This window comes from Tursiops truncatus, chromosome 2 (assembly GCF_011762595.2).
Source record: "Tursiops truncatus isolate mTurTru1 chromosome 2, mTurTru1.mat.Y, whole genome shotgun sequence".
NCBI classification, from domain to species: Eukaryota; Metazoa; Chordata; class Mammalia; order Artiodactyla; family Delphinidae; genus Tursiops; species Tursiops truncatus.
This window is the reverse complement of record NC_047035.1, coordinates 36,652,880-36,670,296: the sequence shown is the minus strand read 5'-3', so window position 1 is coordinate 36,670,296 and position 17,417 is coordinate 36,652,880. Positions and strand designations below refer to the sequence as shown.

Sequence of the window (17,417 nt, the reverse complement as noted above, 5' to 3'; positions counted from 1 at the left end):
TGTTTGAAAAGACCCTGGAAGGGAAGAAAAGACAGTTTGTAGACATGTTCCATAATAGAGGGATCAGCTGAAATAAAAGGTGTCCTGAGAAGAATTAGGGCTGGCAGAATGGAATGGCAAGAATTATTCCAAATCATGTAGGATAACATGGGGGGGGGGGGAAAGACATGTTCTTTCTTTTCCCTTTAAAGAGTGTGTGTGTGTGTGTGTGTGTGTGTGTGTGTGTGTGTGTGTACTGGTGGGACGCTTGAAATCAAAACCCTTTTCTTGCTCTAGAAGCCTAAGGAATGGACCTGAGTGGGCTCATACATTTCGGTCCCTCTTGCCTGGTCTAAGCAGCCAGAGTGGTCTGGCGGCCTGCTGTGGAGTTGTGTCTGTTTGGAAAAGATACAGTTAACCTTTAGCTTGTCCATGCCGTAAACAGACAAGTCCTGGATCTAAAAACAGTACTGACAACTGAATGAGCATGTCAGAAATACCTGAATGACAGCATGGAATTTGGGGAGCCGTTGTAGGTCTTTGAAGGAAGAGCTGAACTCACTGTCGACAGGAATTGTGATGGCTGTTATTTCATCTGGTGTAGATTTGACCATGTGGAGGTAGGGAGAATAGAATGTCATGTTCTTTCACTGAGGCTGTGCCATGAGCAACTCTATTGAAATAGAATGTCAGAGCTCCTGGTTGGAGACCCAGGAGGACTGGCCATGGGCTTGGAGTGAGGCCAGGCAGTGATTACAGCTTACGAGGCAGAGAGCAATCCGTCCAAAAAGTTCAGTGAGCCTTGTTCAAGCTCCTCCTTAAAGCTTAACACTTCCCCCTCTATTTCTGTCCTTCCAGAAGTGCGTACTGTGCTGCCTCAGTAGCTTCTCTGACCAACATCATCACTCCAGACCTGTTTGAGGGCACTGCTGAATGGATCGCAAGGTGAGAGAAGCTGAGATTTGTCCTGCCTCTTAGACAGCAGGCGGTCAAGACTTCTGAAAAATAAAGTGTAGAAGGACCAGAGAAGGGAATATAAAATTACAAGAGATGTCTGGGTTGAAGGATTGTGCATTTCAAACATACTTTAAAAGTTTTCTTTTTTTCCAAACTTTCTTTAATGTGATTGGCAAGGATCAAAACCTTGGGTAAACAGTATTGGTCAGAGTCTAAATGGAGTTCAACCAGTTTGGAGAGCAATTTGGAAATATCTCAAAGATGCCCTTGCTGATGACCCCAAAATTCCACTTCTCCAGAAAATCACACCACATGCATGAAAGAGACAAGCATAGGACTTGTTTATAATAGTAAAACGCTGAAAACAGATTAAATGTTCACAAGCACAAGATGGATAAGTGAGTTGTGGTGTAGTCATATTGAAATATAATATAGCAATTAAAATGAATGAACTAGAGCTACACGTATCAATATGGGTGAGTCTCAAAAACACTGCTGAGGAAAAAAAAGGATGTTAAAGAAAACATGCAGATCACATTTGCTTAAAATTTGAAAACATGCAAAACAATTCTATGCTGTTTATGGGAAGAATCACATGTAGTAATATAAAAACATGCTGGGAAGGATAAACACCAAATTCAGGATGGTGCTTACTTCGGGGGAGAAAGTAAAGAAAATGAGATTAAGGGAGGTCTGTACTTCTACTCAGGAGACTTCAGTTGTATCTGTAATTGTTTGTTTAAAATAAAAAAAACCTGAAATGCATACGGCTAAATCAAAGCTAGGTGTTAGGTACATGTATGTTCTATATATTATTTGCTATACTTTCATGGATCCTTCAAATTATTTCATAATTTTAAAAAAAGGTATAGTAGATTTATATGTATTATTGAGGAATTATATCCAAGCTGTATTTTATTTTTTACATTTTAATTTTTATCAAAGTAGTACTTACTACTATGAAAATACAATTTTCAGCTAAACCAAATGAGATACTATGATCATATTTACTTTTTTTTTTTTTTTTTGCGGTACACGGGCCTCTCACTGTTGTGGCCTCTCCCATTGCGGAGTGCAGGCTCAGCGGCATGGGCCCAGCCGCTCCGCGGCATGTGGGATCTTCCCGGACCGGGGCACGAACCCGTGTCCCCTGCATCGGCAGGCAGACTCTCAACCACTGCGCCACCAGGGAAGCCCCATATTTACTTTTATGTATAACTTTTACTTTCCTGGAATTAATTATTACCTCTTAATTCCCGAATTTTCTGCCAGAGCTATAAAATTATTCTCAATACAGTTAAACACTTCAGGTAATGTATCAGTTCTCTTTTGTGTGTGTGTGTGTGTGTGTGTGTGTGTGTGTGTGCGTGCACGTGCGTTTTGAGTTATCCCTCCTGGGGCCTCTGCCCTCCTGCTACAGACTGGACAGATTGCTCTCAGCTTGCTGCACAGCAGGCATCCAGCAGCTTCCTTTCAGCAGGAAATTCACTTCACTTCTCTGCTTTGTTAAAGCCCCATCCTCCTTTTTCCTGGTTTACTCACTCATTTTAATGAATCACATATCGTATTCCAACAGATCCCCAATAAGAGAACTTCGGCGGTACGTTTTAAAGATTTTGCATGTATTTTTATTCTAGTCTCCCACTTGATTTATAGTTTATTTGGTTAGAGACTTCTCAATTGGAAACTGGATCAATTGTATTCCTTCAAAATTTTTAAGCACTGCTCCATTATCTTTTGGCTACCAGTGTCATTGTTAGAAAGGCTGATAATAATGGTAACCAGCATTTACTGAGGATTTGATATGTAATACTGAATAGTAAGAGAGCGATAGTTTAAAGATTCAGAGTATATAGCCTTTTGCTCTGGACTACCTGGGTTTGGTTCTTTTTTATACTTTCTGTTTTTCTCAGTTGAGATTTCCCATCTTTTCATTCATTACAAGTGTATTTTTCTTCACTTCACTAAGGTAAATATAAAATTATAATATCTACTTTAAAATTCTTGCCTGGTCATTTCAACATCTGGCTGTCTTGGAGTTGACATGTCTCACTTGCCTGAGTGTCTACGTCAAGTAATCTTTGGACTGTACCCTGGACATTGTGATGTTATATTGCAGAGATTGGATTCTGTTAGATTGCTTTAAAGAGTGTTGATATTTTTCCTTTAGCAGGCAATCAACTTGGTTAGACACACCTGCAGTGGGCAGGGGCTCAGGTCTTGGATCAGTTCTTGGTCAGAAGCTGCTTTCAGTTTGCCCAATGCATGTGTGATTCAGGGTCAGGTAAAATTTTAAGCAAAGTTTAAACATGGAATTTGGGTTTTCCTCCTCTGGCTCTCCTCTTTCTGGGATTCCTCCTCAATTACTGTCAGCCTGGTTCTTCTTGCCAGAAACATGGTGGGCCTTCTGTTAGCTTCAGCTGCCTTCCCCTGACCTGCTGCTGCCACTGTTAGGTGACTGTAGCCATCCTCAGGGCAAATCAGGAAGAAAAAAAATAGGGTGGGGGAGGGGAGGGACGGACTGCTCCAACTTTCAAATCCCCAGCTTTTTTCAGTTTGCTGAGCCCTCAGGAAGTTGTTTTCGTGTGTTTTGTCCAGAGTATATAGTTATTTGCAGGATTGGTTTGTTAGGCCCTTAACTAGATGTGAAATTCTGACTGCCTGGGTTTGAAGCCCAGTTTTGTCATTTATTAGCTTTGTGCCTTGGACAAATTAACTTCTCCATGCCATAGTTTCCCTATATAGCAAGTGATGGGATATTGAATATGACATTAAGCTAAAATACAAAGAAATTAAGTGACCAAAACCTGTTAGGGTAACCACTGTGCTTTACTGCCTCCCAATCTACTGTATTCCCAATCCATTGTTGTTTTTGTTTTGTTTCTCTTATTCTTGCTGTTTGAAAAATTCATGATGATGAACCATGATATGGATTTCTTTTTGCATTCATTGTGCTGGGCACTCAGCAGTTATCTTCAATCTAGAATTGCATGTGCTTTACTTCCAAGAAGCTTTATTATTTCTTTGATAACTTCTTCCCCTCCATTTTCTTTGTTTGCTCTTTTTATAACATCCAATAAGTGGAATTGGTCTTCTAATTTTTCAAAAACTTTTTGCCTATCTTTCATCTCTTCATCTTTCTTATTGTGCTTTCTAAGAGATTCCCTTACCTTTTATCTTCTAATCCCTCTGTTGAGTTTTTATTTCTGCAGTTCTATTTTAACTTTTAATCTCCATTTATAAAGAATACTTCCTTTTTATATTCTCTCCTGTTCTTGTTTCAGGGCTATTTGTCCTTGCAGTGTTTTTATTTTGTATATAATATTTTATCTAAAGATATAACTTAAAGTTTACTTCTGCTCCCTACATTATTTCCTCCAATTTATTTTTGTTTATTTGTCTTATTTTTGTTTCATATTTTACATAAAAGTCTCTTTCACGTAAGAGACTTTGCTCAAATCTCTGGTGTTCATATTTAAGTGTCAGGTGCTAAAAAAACTGTGTGTGCCACGGTGGGCTGGGATGCAGCCATTCATGGGGGGATTCTCATATATCAATATCTGTAGGGTTTTTCCCTTGGGCTTATCCATTTCCCTAGAGAAGAATCTTCCAGATTCCTGGTTGGGGTATGAAGTTAGCGGCCAGCTTTGTGAAATACTAATAGGGAAAGGGGTTGAGGGTGCTTGTGCTCAGATCTTAGACTCACTTAATCCCCCTGCTCAGCACAGTGTCTCCACCTGCTCTCAGCTGTGCTGGAAATCCTGGAATTCAGTTCCTCTTCATTCAGCCCCTGAAACCTCCCATCTTCTGCTGGGTACCTGGAGGTATAGCTGATTCTCTTATAAATTTACCACCAGTCAACTTGGTTCAAATTCATCCCACTTTAGGGGTACCTTGTGTCCCCCGGCTTGTCATTGGAACATATCACCTTGCTTTCTATTTCTTCTTCCCTCCTTTCCTCCCAGGGCTGGTGTAGGTTTGTCGGTTCTGTTAAGTCAGTTACGTCTTACCTCTCTCCTTTTCCAGCTTTCACAATTTTGTTATCTCCTGTCTGTATTCATATCCTCTCCTATTCTCTTTACCCTTGTGGGTTTATCCTTTTTTAAAATTCCTTTACTTTCATTTTACTGGACTCTTGTGTTCAATCAGTTATATTTAACTAGAAGATACTCCCAAAGAATTTTACTAAATTGCTCTCATGCATGTAAAAACAGGGATGGAAAGTAGAACATGTAAATAAATGTATATTGTGTGTGTGTGCATGCGTGTATGTGTGGAGAGAAAGAGGGACTGAGACATAGAAACTCAGCTGGTGAGAGGAACTAGGAGGCCAGGCTCAGCAGTTGTAACTTTTTATTGCTTATTCTTTTATACTGTTTTGTTTTTTTTTTAACTCAAAAAACATTTTTAAAGGTAAGTTAAGAAAAAAAAAATTCAGAGGTCCTTTGCATGTTCTTCACTCATCAGACCTTTCAAACTTGAGCTGTTCCTGTGCGCCATGAAGCCAAATGCACTGGAAAGAAAACTTGGATTGTGTGTCTTTGGGTGGTGGTGGGGTTAGGGGATAGAGGATGCTGAAGAATCTGTTCAGGGGATGGTAGCCAGCTCTTCACTCAGCACTCTGCTGTGATCTCCCGGGATCTTGGGCCTCTCTGAAAAGGGCCTCTGAGTTCCCAAGGCCTCTCCTTTAACGAGAGGTACCTGGAAGACAGGAGGTGTTACAGGTTCCTTTCTCTTCTACCCGGAAGTTGGATTAAGTGCTCATCCACCTGTGCACCTGTCAGGATTTGTGAGGCAGACACACCTGTAGGGAGTGTGACTCTATGTACATACCTGTAGATCATTGGAAGTAAAATTCTATGTTATATGAAAATATACTGAAAAGAAAATCTCTTATTTCACAGATAAAACATGTTTATTATAAACAAGCAAAAAGAAAATCTAACTGCTTGTAATCCACCACTAACCGCTCATTTGCTGTATATGTTTCCGGAATTCCAGAAAAATCATGCAGTATATTACCATTTTATAACTTTTTCATGTAATGTATTTGGAACATTTTTAAGTATACTTCTGTAGCATTATTTTAAACGACTGTAGTGTTCTGTTATACGGATATACCATAATTTATATAACGAGTCCCTTACTGTTGAGCTTCTGAGTTGTTTCTGATATTTCACTGTTATAAATGGGAATACAGTAAACATTCTTACAATCTGACTTTTGAACACATTTCTTACTTATTTTATAAGATTAATTCCTAGAAATGACCCTATATTGCTGAGCCAAAGATTACTCATGTTTTTATGACTAGAAAATACACTCTTAAATATATAGTCTAATCCCAAATAATTACTATGATAATAAAGTAATTTGAAAATGTAGGAAATTGTAATTTAAAAAAATAAGTTTACTTTGAATGGTTATAAAGGTATGTATCTTCACTATAGAAACTTTTTGAAAATACAGAAAAATAAAGAGGAAAAATATCAGCAATAGACCTGTACTGAAAGATAACCAGAATTAGCAGTTATTTTTCCATTTTATTTTAACCTGATGGTTATCTCACTATACGTATGATTTTATAACTTTTTCCAAAAAGTAATGATTTGAGGTACTGTGTTTGTTACATTAGTAGACTATGTCTGAGTTTCCTTTTTTTTTTTTGAGGAAAAGGCATTTCTAAAAGTTAATTAGCATCTTTCCATTCATAGTTGCAATGTTGTTTGTTTTTTTAATAGAAGTATAGTTGGTTTATAATGTGTTAATTTCTGGTGTACAACAAAGTGATTCAGTCTTATATATATATTCTTTTCCATTATAGTTTATTACATGATATTGAATATAGTTACAGCTATTGAGTATAGTTACAGCTATTGAATATAGTTGCATTAAACTAAGCAAACTCATCCTTTGCCATCCAGGGTGGTCCTGCACTTGTGCTCGTTGGTTGACACTCAGTCTGCTTTTCTCAATCTCCTTCCAGGTGTCAGAATTGGGAAGGTGGAATTGGCGGGGTGCCAGGGATGGAAGCCCACGGTGGCTATACTTTCTGTGGCCTGGCCGCACTGGTCATCCTCAAGAAGGAACGCTTCTTGAACTTGAAGAGCTTATTAGTAAGTACTTGGTGATCCGTCTTCCTCTCAGGCCCTGAGATGTGACTGCTCAGGCATGCCGGCTGAAGGGACGGTTGGCTGTGGGAAGGGCTAACAGTTCCTGCCTGGAGCTGTGAACTAACAGTCCTGTAACGAAGCTTCAGATGCAGTTGTTGGAGTGCTCAGCACTGTACCAAGAAAGTGCAAGGGGTGAACATCTGTGCTTGGTTTCAGTTCCCTTCTTCCTGCCTTTCCATCTTCCTGCTCTGAACTTTCTGTACAGTGTGTTAGGCCAATTCCAGAGGCTTCTTGAATCCCTCAGACATCTGGTATGGGCCAGAGTACCTTCCTCCTACTTCAAAGAGAAGTATAGCTTCAGCCTCTTAAAATTAGAGGTTATCATGTGCCTTGGAAAGATTCTCCTGGGAGAAGAAGTTATGAGAAGAGTTTTGAGGCATTTTGAAGCCGAGCTTTTATTACCTGCTGCACTATGTGAACGTTTAGTAACTACCTTGACATGAGCTAGGCACAGCCGGGTAATGCACAGAGCAGGTGGCCCAGGCATTTATGTCTCAACTCCAAGCTCCTGCCCAATATTCAGAATGAACTCAGAGCACAGTCAGCTTCAGGGACTTGTTAGATTATAGCTAAATTATCATTGGAGGCCTAGTACATAAACACACACACACACAGAGCCACGAAGGAGCTATCTTTGGGGAAGCATTTATTCCCTCACCATGACCTCAAAGCAAACCAGCTGCCACTGCTACTCATCTCCTCTCCCCAAGTTCAGATGTCAGGTTCCCATCATAGGAACCATTGTGAGACCCATCTTGAGCTTCCAAGACAGTTTCTATTATGCTCTATAAGATGTGACCAGCAGCATTTTGTCCTCACCTTTAGGAAGCCTCCTATAGCATACTCTTCCTGAAGGTTCTTACAGCCTTGAAGGTTTATGCCAAAATGGCCAACTTTGTGCACAGATTTCGAGTTTATCAGACATTTTGAAAACTGATCACCAACAAGGCGTCAAACATAAAAGCTCCATTTCCCAGGCAGAAACAAGGAATAAGTAGATGCCTCAGTTACAATAACAGCGTTCTGGATTTGAACCCTGTCTGTGCCACTTCACAGCCGTATGACCTTGGGAAAATGGTCTAATCTCTTTTAACTTCATTTTTTTTCCTCTGTAAGGTAGAAGTAACAGTTCTTTGAAGGTCAAATGAGAGAACAGGTATAAACAGCCTGGTACATAGTAGGTGCGACCTTCTTATCCAAACTACTCCCTCCCCTTTGTTTGCTCTGGGAGAACTAGGACCCATACTTGAAGGATTTTATGAATTCATATAGGCACGGGAAACAGAATAAATTCATGGACTTAGGCACTGGAAAAAAATAATTAGTCTAGGTTAGAAACACTTCATCTGTGGGGTAAGTAAAAGTGAAGAATGGACTCCCTACTGTAGTGCCCGTTTTCTTGAGTAATGCTTTGCCTGCTTTCATTAAATGGCATCAATCCTAAAGCGCTGGTTCATTTAAGACTGACTGGGGATATGTTAGTGCCTGCACCTGCAGTGCAGTTTTTCTGTGTCTTTTTAAGAATTTTGGATCGTGACTCTCTATGGGTGGGTGTTACTTTGAACAGGGATATAACCTAAAGTCTACAATTATTAATTAAAGGAGGGCTGGACTCCTTCTGAAGAGGGTCCTTAGTGACTCCTTTCAGGAACTCAGTCTAGTAAGAACGTAGGTACAGGGGAAATACCATACTCTGTACCTTTCAGTTTGGTGAGGCTGCTCCGTGAGTCGCTGGCAGGTGGCTGGAATTGCCTTGGGGGGCTGGGAGGGAAGTGGAGATATTATCTGCTCGGCCAGTTGGCTCTACTCATCCTTGAGGCCACACCCTTCACCATCTCCATATTCATAGTAGAGTGTGTTTAGAAAACTTGGAGATAAGTCTGCATCTCGTGTGACCACTGAGTGACACCAAGAGCCATCCTACAGGTTCAAAGTAAACTCTTTTCTTCTGTCAGCCAGCCAGCTTCTCCTGGGATAGCAGAGGGGCTAGACCACACAGAGCCATCCTCGTTCACCAGGGCTAACGGCTTCTGCCCCCAGTCCTGAGAGGGACAAGGGCCATGCTAAGAAATCTTGGATGAATTTCCTCAGGTGCCAAGTAAAAGCCAAGAGTAGTTTGAGATCAGCTGATGACTTGTAGCACAAAATTCCATTTATCTGCTTTTAATAAACTTCCCCGAGCAGGGAAGGTGAATAGAAATGAGCCACTGGTGGTCTGGCCTTAAACTTCCTAGTTACACCTTATTTATTAAGAGATGCTTGGGCTTCCCTGGTGGCGCAGTGGTTGAGAGTCCGCCTGCCGATGCAGGGGACACGCGTTTGTGCCCCGGTCCGGGAGGATCCCACGTGCCGCGGAGCGGCTGGACCCGTGAGCCATGGCCGCTGAACCTGCGCGTCCGGAGCCTATGCTCCGCAACGGGAGAGACCACAACAGTTAGAGGCCCGTGTACCGCAAAAAAAAAAAAGAGATGCTTGCAGGTTTCCTTTCAGGCCAATTTGGCGCACTTGTTCTCTCAGCACCAGAACCCACTTGGAACCCGGGAAAAGGTGGTTAGTTGTCTGTTAGGCCCTGAGCAGAGATTCATGCTGGTTGCCTCAAGAGGGTTAGACTAGGTGTTGCACTGTAGTGTAGTCTGTGGCAGTGAGGGTGAGGAAGTCCGAGGCCAAAGCACCAGAACTCGGGTGCCAGGAAGCCAAGAGATGGGACCCCTCCCTCCCAGATTGGCCTCTGGGGATCTGGGCTTGCTGGATTTCGGGTCTCTTTTAACCTACAGCTGCCTCTCCCTTCTCTGTCTCACGCTCAGCAATGGGTGACAAGCCGGCAGATGCGGTTTGAAGGTGGATTTCAGGGCCGCTGCAACAAGCTGGTGGACGGCTGCTACTCCTTCTGGCAGGCGGGGCTGCTGCCTCTGCTCCACCGTGCACTGCACGCCCAAGGTGAGCCCAGGGGCTGTACGCAGGATTGGGTGACTCCCCTCAGCTGCTGACCGAGTCGGAGGCCAGGGCGCTCTGTTAGAGGGTTGAAATAGGCTGTCTGTCCTGGATTTTGAGGTGCCCAGTGTGGACCTTCCTGCCTCAGGCTAGGATTCCGTCCCATTGGTTTAGGGGCCACTGCTGCTTCACTCTGGCTGTGCCTAGGGGGAGGCAGGTGCCTGGCTCCACGGTGACCACCACCTCAACTCCATGTGAAGCTGCAGTTTCCGGTGCAGAACTCTCTGTGTGTCACGTCAGAACTGAAAACCACACTACGCACGTGGTCACAGCAGTGACAGAAAGGCAGTTGCATAAGCGGGCAGAGAACCAGAAACCCTGGAGCAAAGACCCACCATGCCTGGCTGGCTGCGTGGTTGCCGCCATTAGAAGTGTTGTATTTTAGATTCATTGAAGAATCCTGGATGCGGGTTTGTCCCCCCTGCCCCGCACCACTGGAGCGGAGAGACCTGGGTTCATCTCTATGGAGCCTCAGATGGGAGTGCAGATCAAAGCAGTGAGATAGAGAGCAAACTTCTGGGAGCCTTCCCTTTACCTCTCGACATCTCAGGCCACTGGCTGCCTCCGGAATCATCTTTTTCATTTTATGTGAGAACAGGGTGTCTTGAGGAAACCAGTGGGAGAGGGGAGGTCTGGAGGCCCAGCTGGGCGCAGATCTGGTCTTGGAATAAGATCCCTTGGCCCAGAGGGAAGCTTTTCTTTGGACTTAGTAGTTGGGTTATTCATTGCTCAAATGTAGAAGATGAGATTCTTTTCTACTGCCCCCATCCCCCACCCTGCCCCACACACGTTTTCTTCTTGTTTGGCTGTCTTTTTCTGAGCCCCTTTCTTTCATTTCTTAATTTCATTTAAGTTGTGGCCACTTTGGGTACCGAATTGAAGTCAGCAGAGCCTCTGTCCTGTCTCCCCATCGCTCTATCCTCCCCGTCGCGGTCTGTCCTGAGAATCCTTGGCCTGGAGCCCGTGGGCTTTCAGTTTCAGGGTGCTAAGATATGTCTCAGCTGAGATACGTCCCCTGACTCTGGAACCTGCACGGTCTCTGGCTGAACACTGTAGTAGGGAAGTCAGAAGTCCCCCAAGAGTCCGGCATTTCAAAACAGAAATAACTTGGGGTTTTAGTGATCTCTTTATTTGGAACTGGTGAGGTCAAGCCTCTGGGTCACACCGTCAGCCTTTCACAAACCTGTCCCTGGCAGGATTAAGATGCAGTCATTCTGCAGCTGCCAGGAAAATCTAGTGAGAGCGTAACAGGAGGGCTACCTGCCAAAGTCTTCAGGGGGGCCCTGGTTCACATTTTGTTTATCATAGTGCAAGTTCTGGAGGACTAATCACATTCAAAGCTCTGCCTGTGGGAAAAGTTAGTTGCCTGTGAATCTTGGTGCTTCCAGCTTTTTTCACTGCCTGGAAGGAGGCCCATGTTAGGCCCAAAGCTCACGTCTCAGCAAACAGTGGGCCTGGACTAGGCAGGGCTCCGGAAGACGGGAGTGTTTTGAGTGGTGGGCAAAATGCTGACGTTGAGAGTCAAAAGGAGATGCGACGTAGAACGATATTCACAATGTACTGTGATCAAAGTTAGGTTTCAAAGCAGTATGTATGTAATTCCATTTTCAATGAAGAGTTGACTCCAAAACATTAATGGAAGGTATCTGGGTTGTAAAATGACAGGTGATGTTTGTTTTCTTTCTTTTTTACTTCTATTTTCTAATTTTTCTACAATAATATATCTTTCTTACATAAAGGAAAACGACAAAAGTTATTTTACAAAAGAGAAATTCTATAGACAAAAATAGTAGCAAGGTGGGGAAAATATTTGGATAAATGACGAAGAGCTTAATTTCATTTGAGAAAGTCATACCAAGCAGTAAGAAACATGAACAACCCAACTGAAAAACAGGCAGAGGATTCTACTACACTGCTACTTGTACTACAGCTGCTACAACTACCGAGACTTACCACGTGCTCACCGCAAGCCAGGGGCAGAACTGAGTATTACACATGTATTTTCTCATTTGATCCTCCAAACAGCCCTATGAAACAAATACTATCCGGGAATTCCCTGGTGGCCTAGTAGTTAGGATTCCGGGGTTTCACTGCTGTGGCCCAGGTTCAATCCCTGGTTGGGGAACTGACATACCGCAAGCTGCATGGCCAAAAAAAAGAAAAAGAAAAAGAAACAGGTTCTATCATTATTCCCATTTTACAGGTGAGGAAACAAAGTACAGCATGGGTAAGTGACCTGCTTTATAATACCTGATGGCCACCTATCATGGTATCAGAGCCCTGCCATCTGTAGGTGGCCATTAATCAGACGAAAAGGTGATAGTTAATGAAATGCAAATAAAAGCAGTGGGACCCTATTTGTTTTTACTGTCAGATTAGCAGAGATTAGAAAATTTGATACCCTATGTTGGGGAAAGTGTGGGAAAACAGGCACTTTTCACTGTTAGAGGGGTGTAAATAGGTGCGTCATTTTTTGGAGGGTAGTTTGGAGACATCAGTTTAAATTATTTAAACCCAGTGAGGACACTGGCAGGAATTTACCTGCACAGACATTGCAAAGGATGTGTGTTGAAGTGGAGTTTTCATAGCAAACAACCCAACTGCCCACCAAAAGCCTAACAGTTAAATAAATTATGATCTCTTCATACAGTAGCTGCATTGCAATGGGCTCACATGGAAAGCTCTCCAGGACACAATGGAAAGTGTCAAAGGCCAGGCCAGGCCGAGAACAGTCTGTCTGTGTGCACACAGGCTGGCATCCACCCAGCTTTCCTGGAAGTATACACAACTCCCCTTTAACAACGGGTACCTTTGGGAGAGGGGTAGGAGATGGAGGGAGAGAAATGTACTTTTCCTATTGTACTGTAGGCTGCTTTTTTCTTTTCTTTTCTTTTCTTTTTTTACCATGTGTGTTACTACTTTTATTTTAGTAAGTGAACAAATACATTTTTAAAAGGTGATGATGATCATACTGATAACTAAAAAGATGACATGGGACCGGCACACTGTAGCACATGAACCCAGGCCAATCCCTATCTCTTCCGTAGTCCATGCGGTGGCTGCCTTACGTATAGAAGACAGTATTTGAGTACAAGAACAAATTGCTATTAATATCTTTAAAATATCAAATGCTGACTAAATTAGTGAGTCAGTTTGTTTTTGTGGAGCAGTAGGATAGCAGCAGGCCTGTGAGTTTCTGTTTGGATTGATAGTTACTAGTTGCTGCCATGTTCTTTGGGATGTACCCCAGGCTTTATTTGTCCACCTGTGAAATTGAGCTGCATGTGCTGTACCTGTCAGTTACTGTTTGAAAAACTTTTGATTTCTCAGATAAAAGGAACCTTTGAAATGCAAAATGACATTATAATGGGGATCTGTATTTTAAGGGAGAGATGTAAAGGATTTAAAAGGCCGACTCCAGTGCACAGTTATCAGCCTGTAATCATATCTCCCTTCATCTCACCGTAATTATGTGTGTTGATGTGCAAATTCAAGATCTCAGGAAGTTCCTTGTCGAGTTTATGAACTTTGAGCCTTTAGACTTCAATAATGTAGGGGGTAACTGAAACACTCTGTAATCTTTTTAATAATAAACATAGCATTTTCTTTTCAGATTCCAATTCTAGCGATAGGTTATCATTTACCTTAAGGTAACAGTCTTTTATTTCTTATAGGATATGAAGTAAAGGTATATTTTGTACAGATGTTTAATGCAGTTACCCTAAAGTTTAGTAAATATGCTTTTAAAAATAACAACTTTGTTGAGATGTAATTCACATACTGAACAATTTACCCATTTAAAGTGTACAGTTCAGTAGTTTTTAGTGTATTCAGAGTTGTGCAACCATCACTATAATCAATTTTAGAGTTTTCATCACTGCCCGCCCAAATCCCTGTACCCACTAAATGTGCTTCTTAAAAGAAGAAATCACAAAGGAGAAAATCAACACTGTGATTACAGCATATGTGTAAACTATATTTATGCAATTAAAAAAAACCCCATATAACCAAAAAAGTAGAGCCAAAAGGGAGAAATAGGTATACCATATGGTACAGATAAAGAGTAAATATAGTAAAAAGCTAGATTAATAAAATTGACTCTTGGATCTCAGAAGACAAAAGGACAGACACTCTCAAAAGGAAATAGAACTAGCAAGCAAAAGTTATGGGAACAGTTCACCCTAATTAGTAACTAAAGGCATGCACAGCAAAACAAATGATCAGGTACTGTTTCTTTTTAACATTTTAATTGCTGAGAACTTTTTTTTCAAAGTAACCAGTGCTGGAAGTAGTACAGGAAAATCTTAAATTTTGCTGGCAGCTATATAAAGTCTTAAAGCAGTTTATCAGTATCTATTAAAAGCCTTAAAAATGTTTATTCCCTTTAACTGAATCATTCCACTCCTGTGAATCTACTTGAAGAAAATAATCCTAGACAGAGAAGATTCACAAAGATATTTATTGCGGCATTTTTTATGATTGCAAGGAACTGGAAACAACCCTGGAAACAAGATAGAGTGAAGTCCCATCATATATGTATGTATCTCCTACGGAGTCCACTGTGCTCACAGGTGGAGAAAGAACAAAGAGGAAAGTAATTAACATAGTGTGAGCACTTCCTTCAGTAAGCCTGTGTGCCAGGCTGAGCATGAGAGGGGGGACCTGAAAGTGCTCCTCCTTCCTTGGGCTCAGTTCCCATGTGCCTCTTCGAGTGTGAGCATCTCAGGGGCAGGGCGGGACTCGGGTGTTGAAGATGAGTGGCTTTTGCATGTGGCCCCCAAACATCAGCTGACCGTGCACCTCATCCAGTGCTCAACCCAGGAGACGGCGATCGCTTTCCAACTGCACCCATCTCTCCTCCCATCTCTCATTTAAGAAATTAAAAATGATTATTTTCTGTAGTATTCTATGTATATAAATATTCCAAAATTAACTATTTTGCCTACATATTCTCTTTATATACCACATTTACTATAAACTTTGATGAATTTTTACCACAGAAGATTCTCTGCTCATATATATGAGAGTTTGGATCCAGAGCCTGTATTGATGCCATTACCTTATGTGTCCACTTAATGAAATGCTGTAGGGCTCTTTAGAATGATGGTTATGAAGATTATGTAGCAGAACAGAAAAATGTATGCCTGTAGAGTTAAATGAAAAACGTAAGATACAAAATGATCATACCTGTATAGAAAAATGCATAGAAACACAAGAAGACTGGAAGAAAAATTAGCTTTCGGTTGTCATTTACAGATTGTTTGCTACCTTTGTAGCCCAGGTATCAAAGTATAAAATTAACCAGAGACTTAATGCACATTCTATGTGTGTATTCCCACATAAATGTTTCCGTGCACATCTATCTATTGATTATTTGTCCCTCCTCCACCCTTGATAACCGAGTGGTCCGCAGGAGTCTGACTGCTGATTAAAGTACTGCTGATTGACAGTACTTTAATATTATCACCAGAATTGTCCATTTCTGCTTGGGCTATCATATTATATGATGCAGGAGGGTGGTTATTAGAACGCTTCTTAGGGAAATTCTCTAAGTCCCTTTAGAGATAGACTGAATCCAGGCTAAGACAAGTATCAGTAGAAGAAACAGACATTATCACCCCATTAGAGTTCTCTTGGCTAACTAGAGTCTGGGTAACAAGTTTCAGAGATGCACTGGAGGAAATGTCTTAAGGAGCCCAGGGAAAGGAATTGTGAACCAAGTCAGGAGCAGTAGCAGAGGGCAGTCTGGTAAGCTGAGCTAAACAGTTTGTCTGTGCCTGCAAGGGATGTGGTTTAGGGTGGTCATCCAGGGTAAGGGGACACTTCAAGTAAAGCCAAGTGCCGCTCTGACCTGCTGCTCTTTGACTCTTCAAGGTTCAGGAGAAGGGACGTGTCTCGGGACTTGGGTGAAGAAATCGAGTGTCCCAAGAATGTAGTTTTCAAGATTAGTCCAAGGAGACTAGAGGGAAACCCTGACAGTTCCTAATGGATCCTAAAGTACAAAGAAGTCATTGATCCTTTGCTGGACTTCTCCTAGGCTCCAGCCCACACTGATCCTTTGTCTTCTCTAGGTGACCCTGCCCTCAGCATGAGCCGCTGGATGTTTCATCAGCAGGCCCTGCAGGAGTACATTCTTATGTGCTGCCAGTGCCCCACCGGGGGGCTTCTGGATAAACCTGGCAAGTGAGTGCCTTGCCTCTGGGGAGGGAGGGACGGGGCGGGGAGAGAGGGCTGAGCACCTCAGGCCTACTCAGAGCCAGACGGGGTGGGCCTTTCCTTGTTGCTGCTTAGTGCACGTGTGGCATGGGAGGAAGCAGCCCAGCTGGGAGCACCCCCATCCAGTGCCATCCATCCATCCTGGCCCCTCCAGTGCTCTCCTTTTTACCCAGCTTACTTGCACCCCCTTGCCAGTTAGGTAAACAGATTGCTGTGTTGGTAGCTTTTCTTTCCTCTTTTTTATTTTTATTTATTTTTTTATACATTTATTTATTTATCTTTGGCTGCGTTGGGTCTTCGTTGCTGCGTGCAGGCTTTCTCTAGTTGTGGAGAGGGTGGCTTCCTTGTGGTGTGGTGGCTTCTCTTGTTGCGGAGCACGGGTTCTAGGTGCATGGGCTTCAGTAGTTGTGGCTCACGGGCTCTAGAGTACAGGCTCAGTAGTTGTGGCTCACGGGCTCAGTAGCTGTGGCTCACGGGCTCTAGAGCACAGGCTCAGTAGTTGTGGCACACAGGCTCAGTAGTTGTGGCTCGTGGGCTCTAGAGCACAGGCTCAGTAGTTGTGTCACACAGGCTCAGTAGTTGTGGCTCGTGGGCTCTAGAGCACAGGCTCAGTACTTGTGGCTCGTGGGCTCTAGAGCACAGGCTCAGTACTTGTGGCATGCAGGCTCAGTAGTTGTGGCTCACGGGCTCTAGAGCACAGGCTCAGTAGTTGTGGCTCGTGGGCTCTAGAGCACAGGCTCAGTAGTTGTGGCTCACAGGCTCTAGAGCACAGGCTCAGTAGATGTGGCGCACAGGCTTAGTTGCTCCGTGGCATATAGGATCTTCCTGGACCAGGGCTCAAACCCATGTCCCCTGCATTGGCAGGCAGAGTCTTAACCACTGCGCCACAAGGGAAGCCCCTCCTCTTATTTAACCAAACTGATTTAAATAGAAGAGGATACAGGATTTTAAAACTCCTGAGTGTCATAAACAGAGATTATTATCAAGGCGACTATTACCGAGTAGATTCAATACCTTTAGGTGCCAAAAGGGAAACCAGTCAAGTCCTGTTGCCTTTGCTGCTCACTCCCCACTCCCCCAGCACACACACACCCTGCTACC

At 42.8% G+C, this 17,417-nt stretch overlaps 1 protein-coding gene across 2 annotated transcripts in view; it reads left to right on the top strand.

The window, feature by feature from the left end:
- FNTB (farnesyltransferase, CAAX box, subunit beta) overlaps positions 1–17,417 on the top strand; it is an 85,358-nt gene that overhangs the window by 60,305 nt on the left and 7,636 nt on the right. The window contains exons 7-10 of one of the 2 annotated variants that reach the window (XM_019922560.3): positions 838–924; positions 6,923–7,052; positions 9,914–10,046; positions 16,172–16,283. In XM_019922560.3, the coding sequence (XP_019778119.1) occupies positions 838–924; positions 6,923–7,052; positions 9,914–10,046; positions 16,172–16,283 (462 nt within the window). The remainder of the gene's footprint in view (positions 1–837; positions 925–6,922; positions 7,053–9,913; positions 10,047–16,171; positions 16,284–17,417) is intronic. The other variant, XM_033851051.2, reaches the window with a different exon arrangement.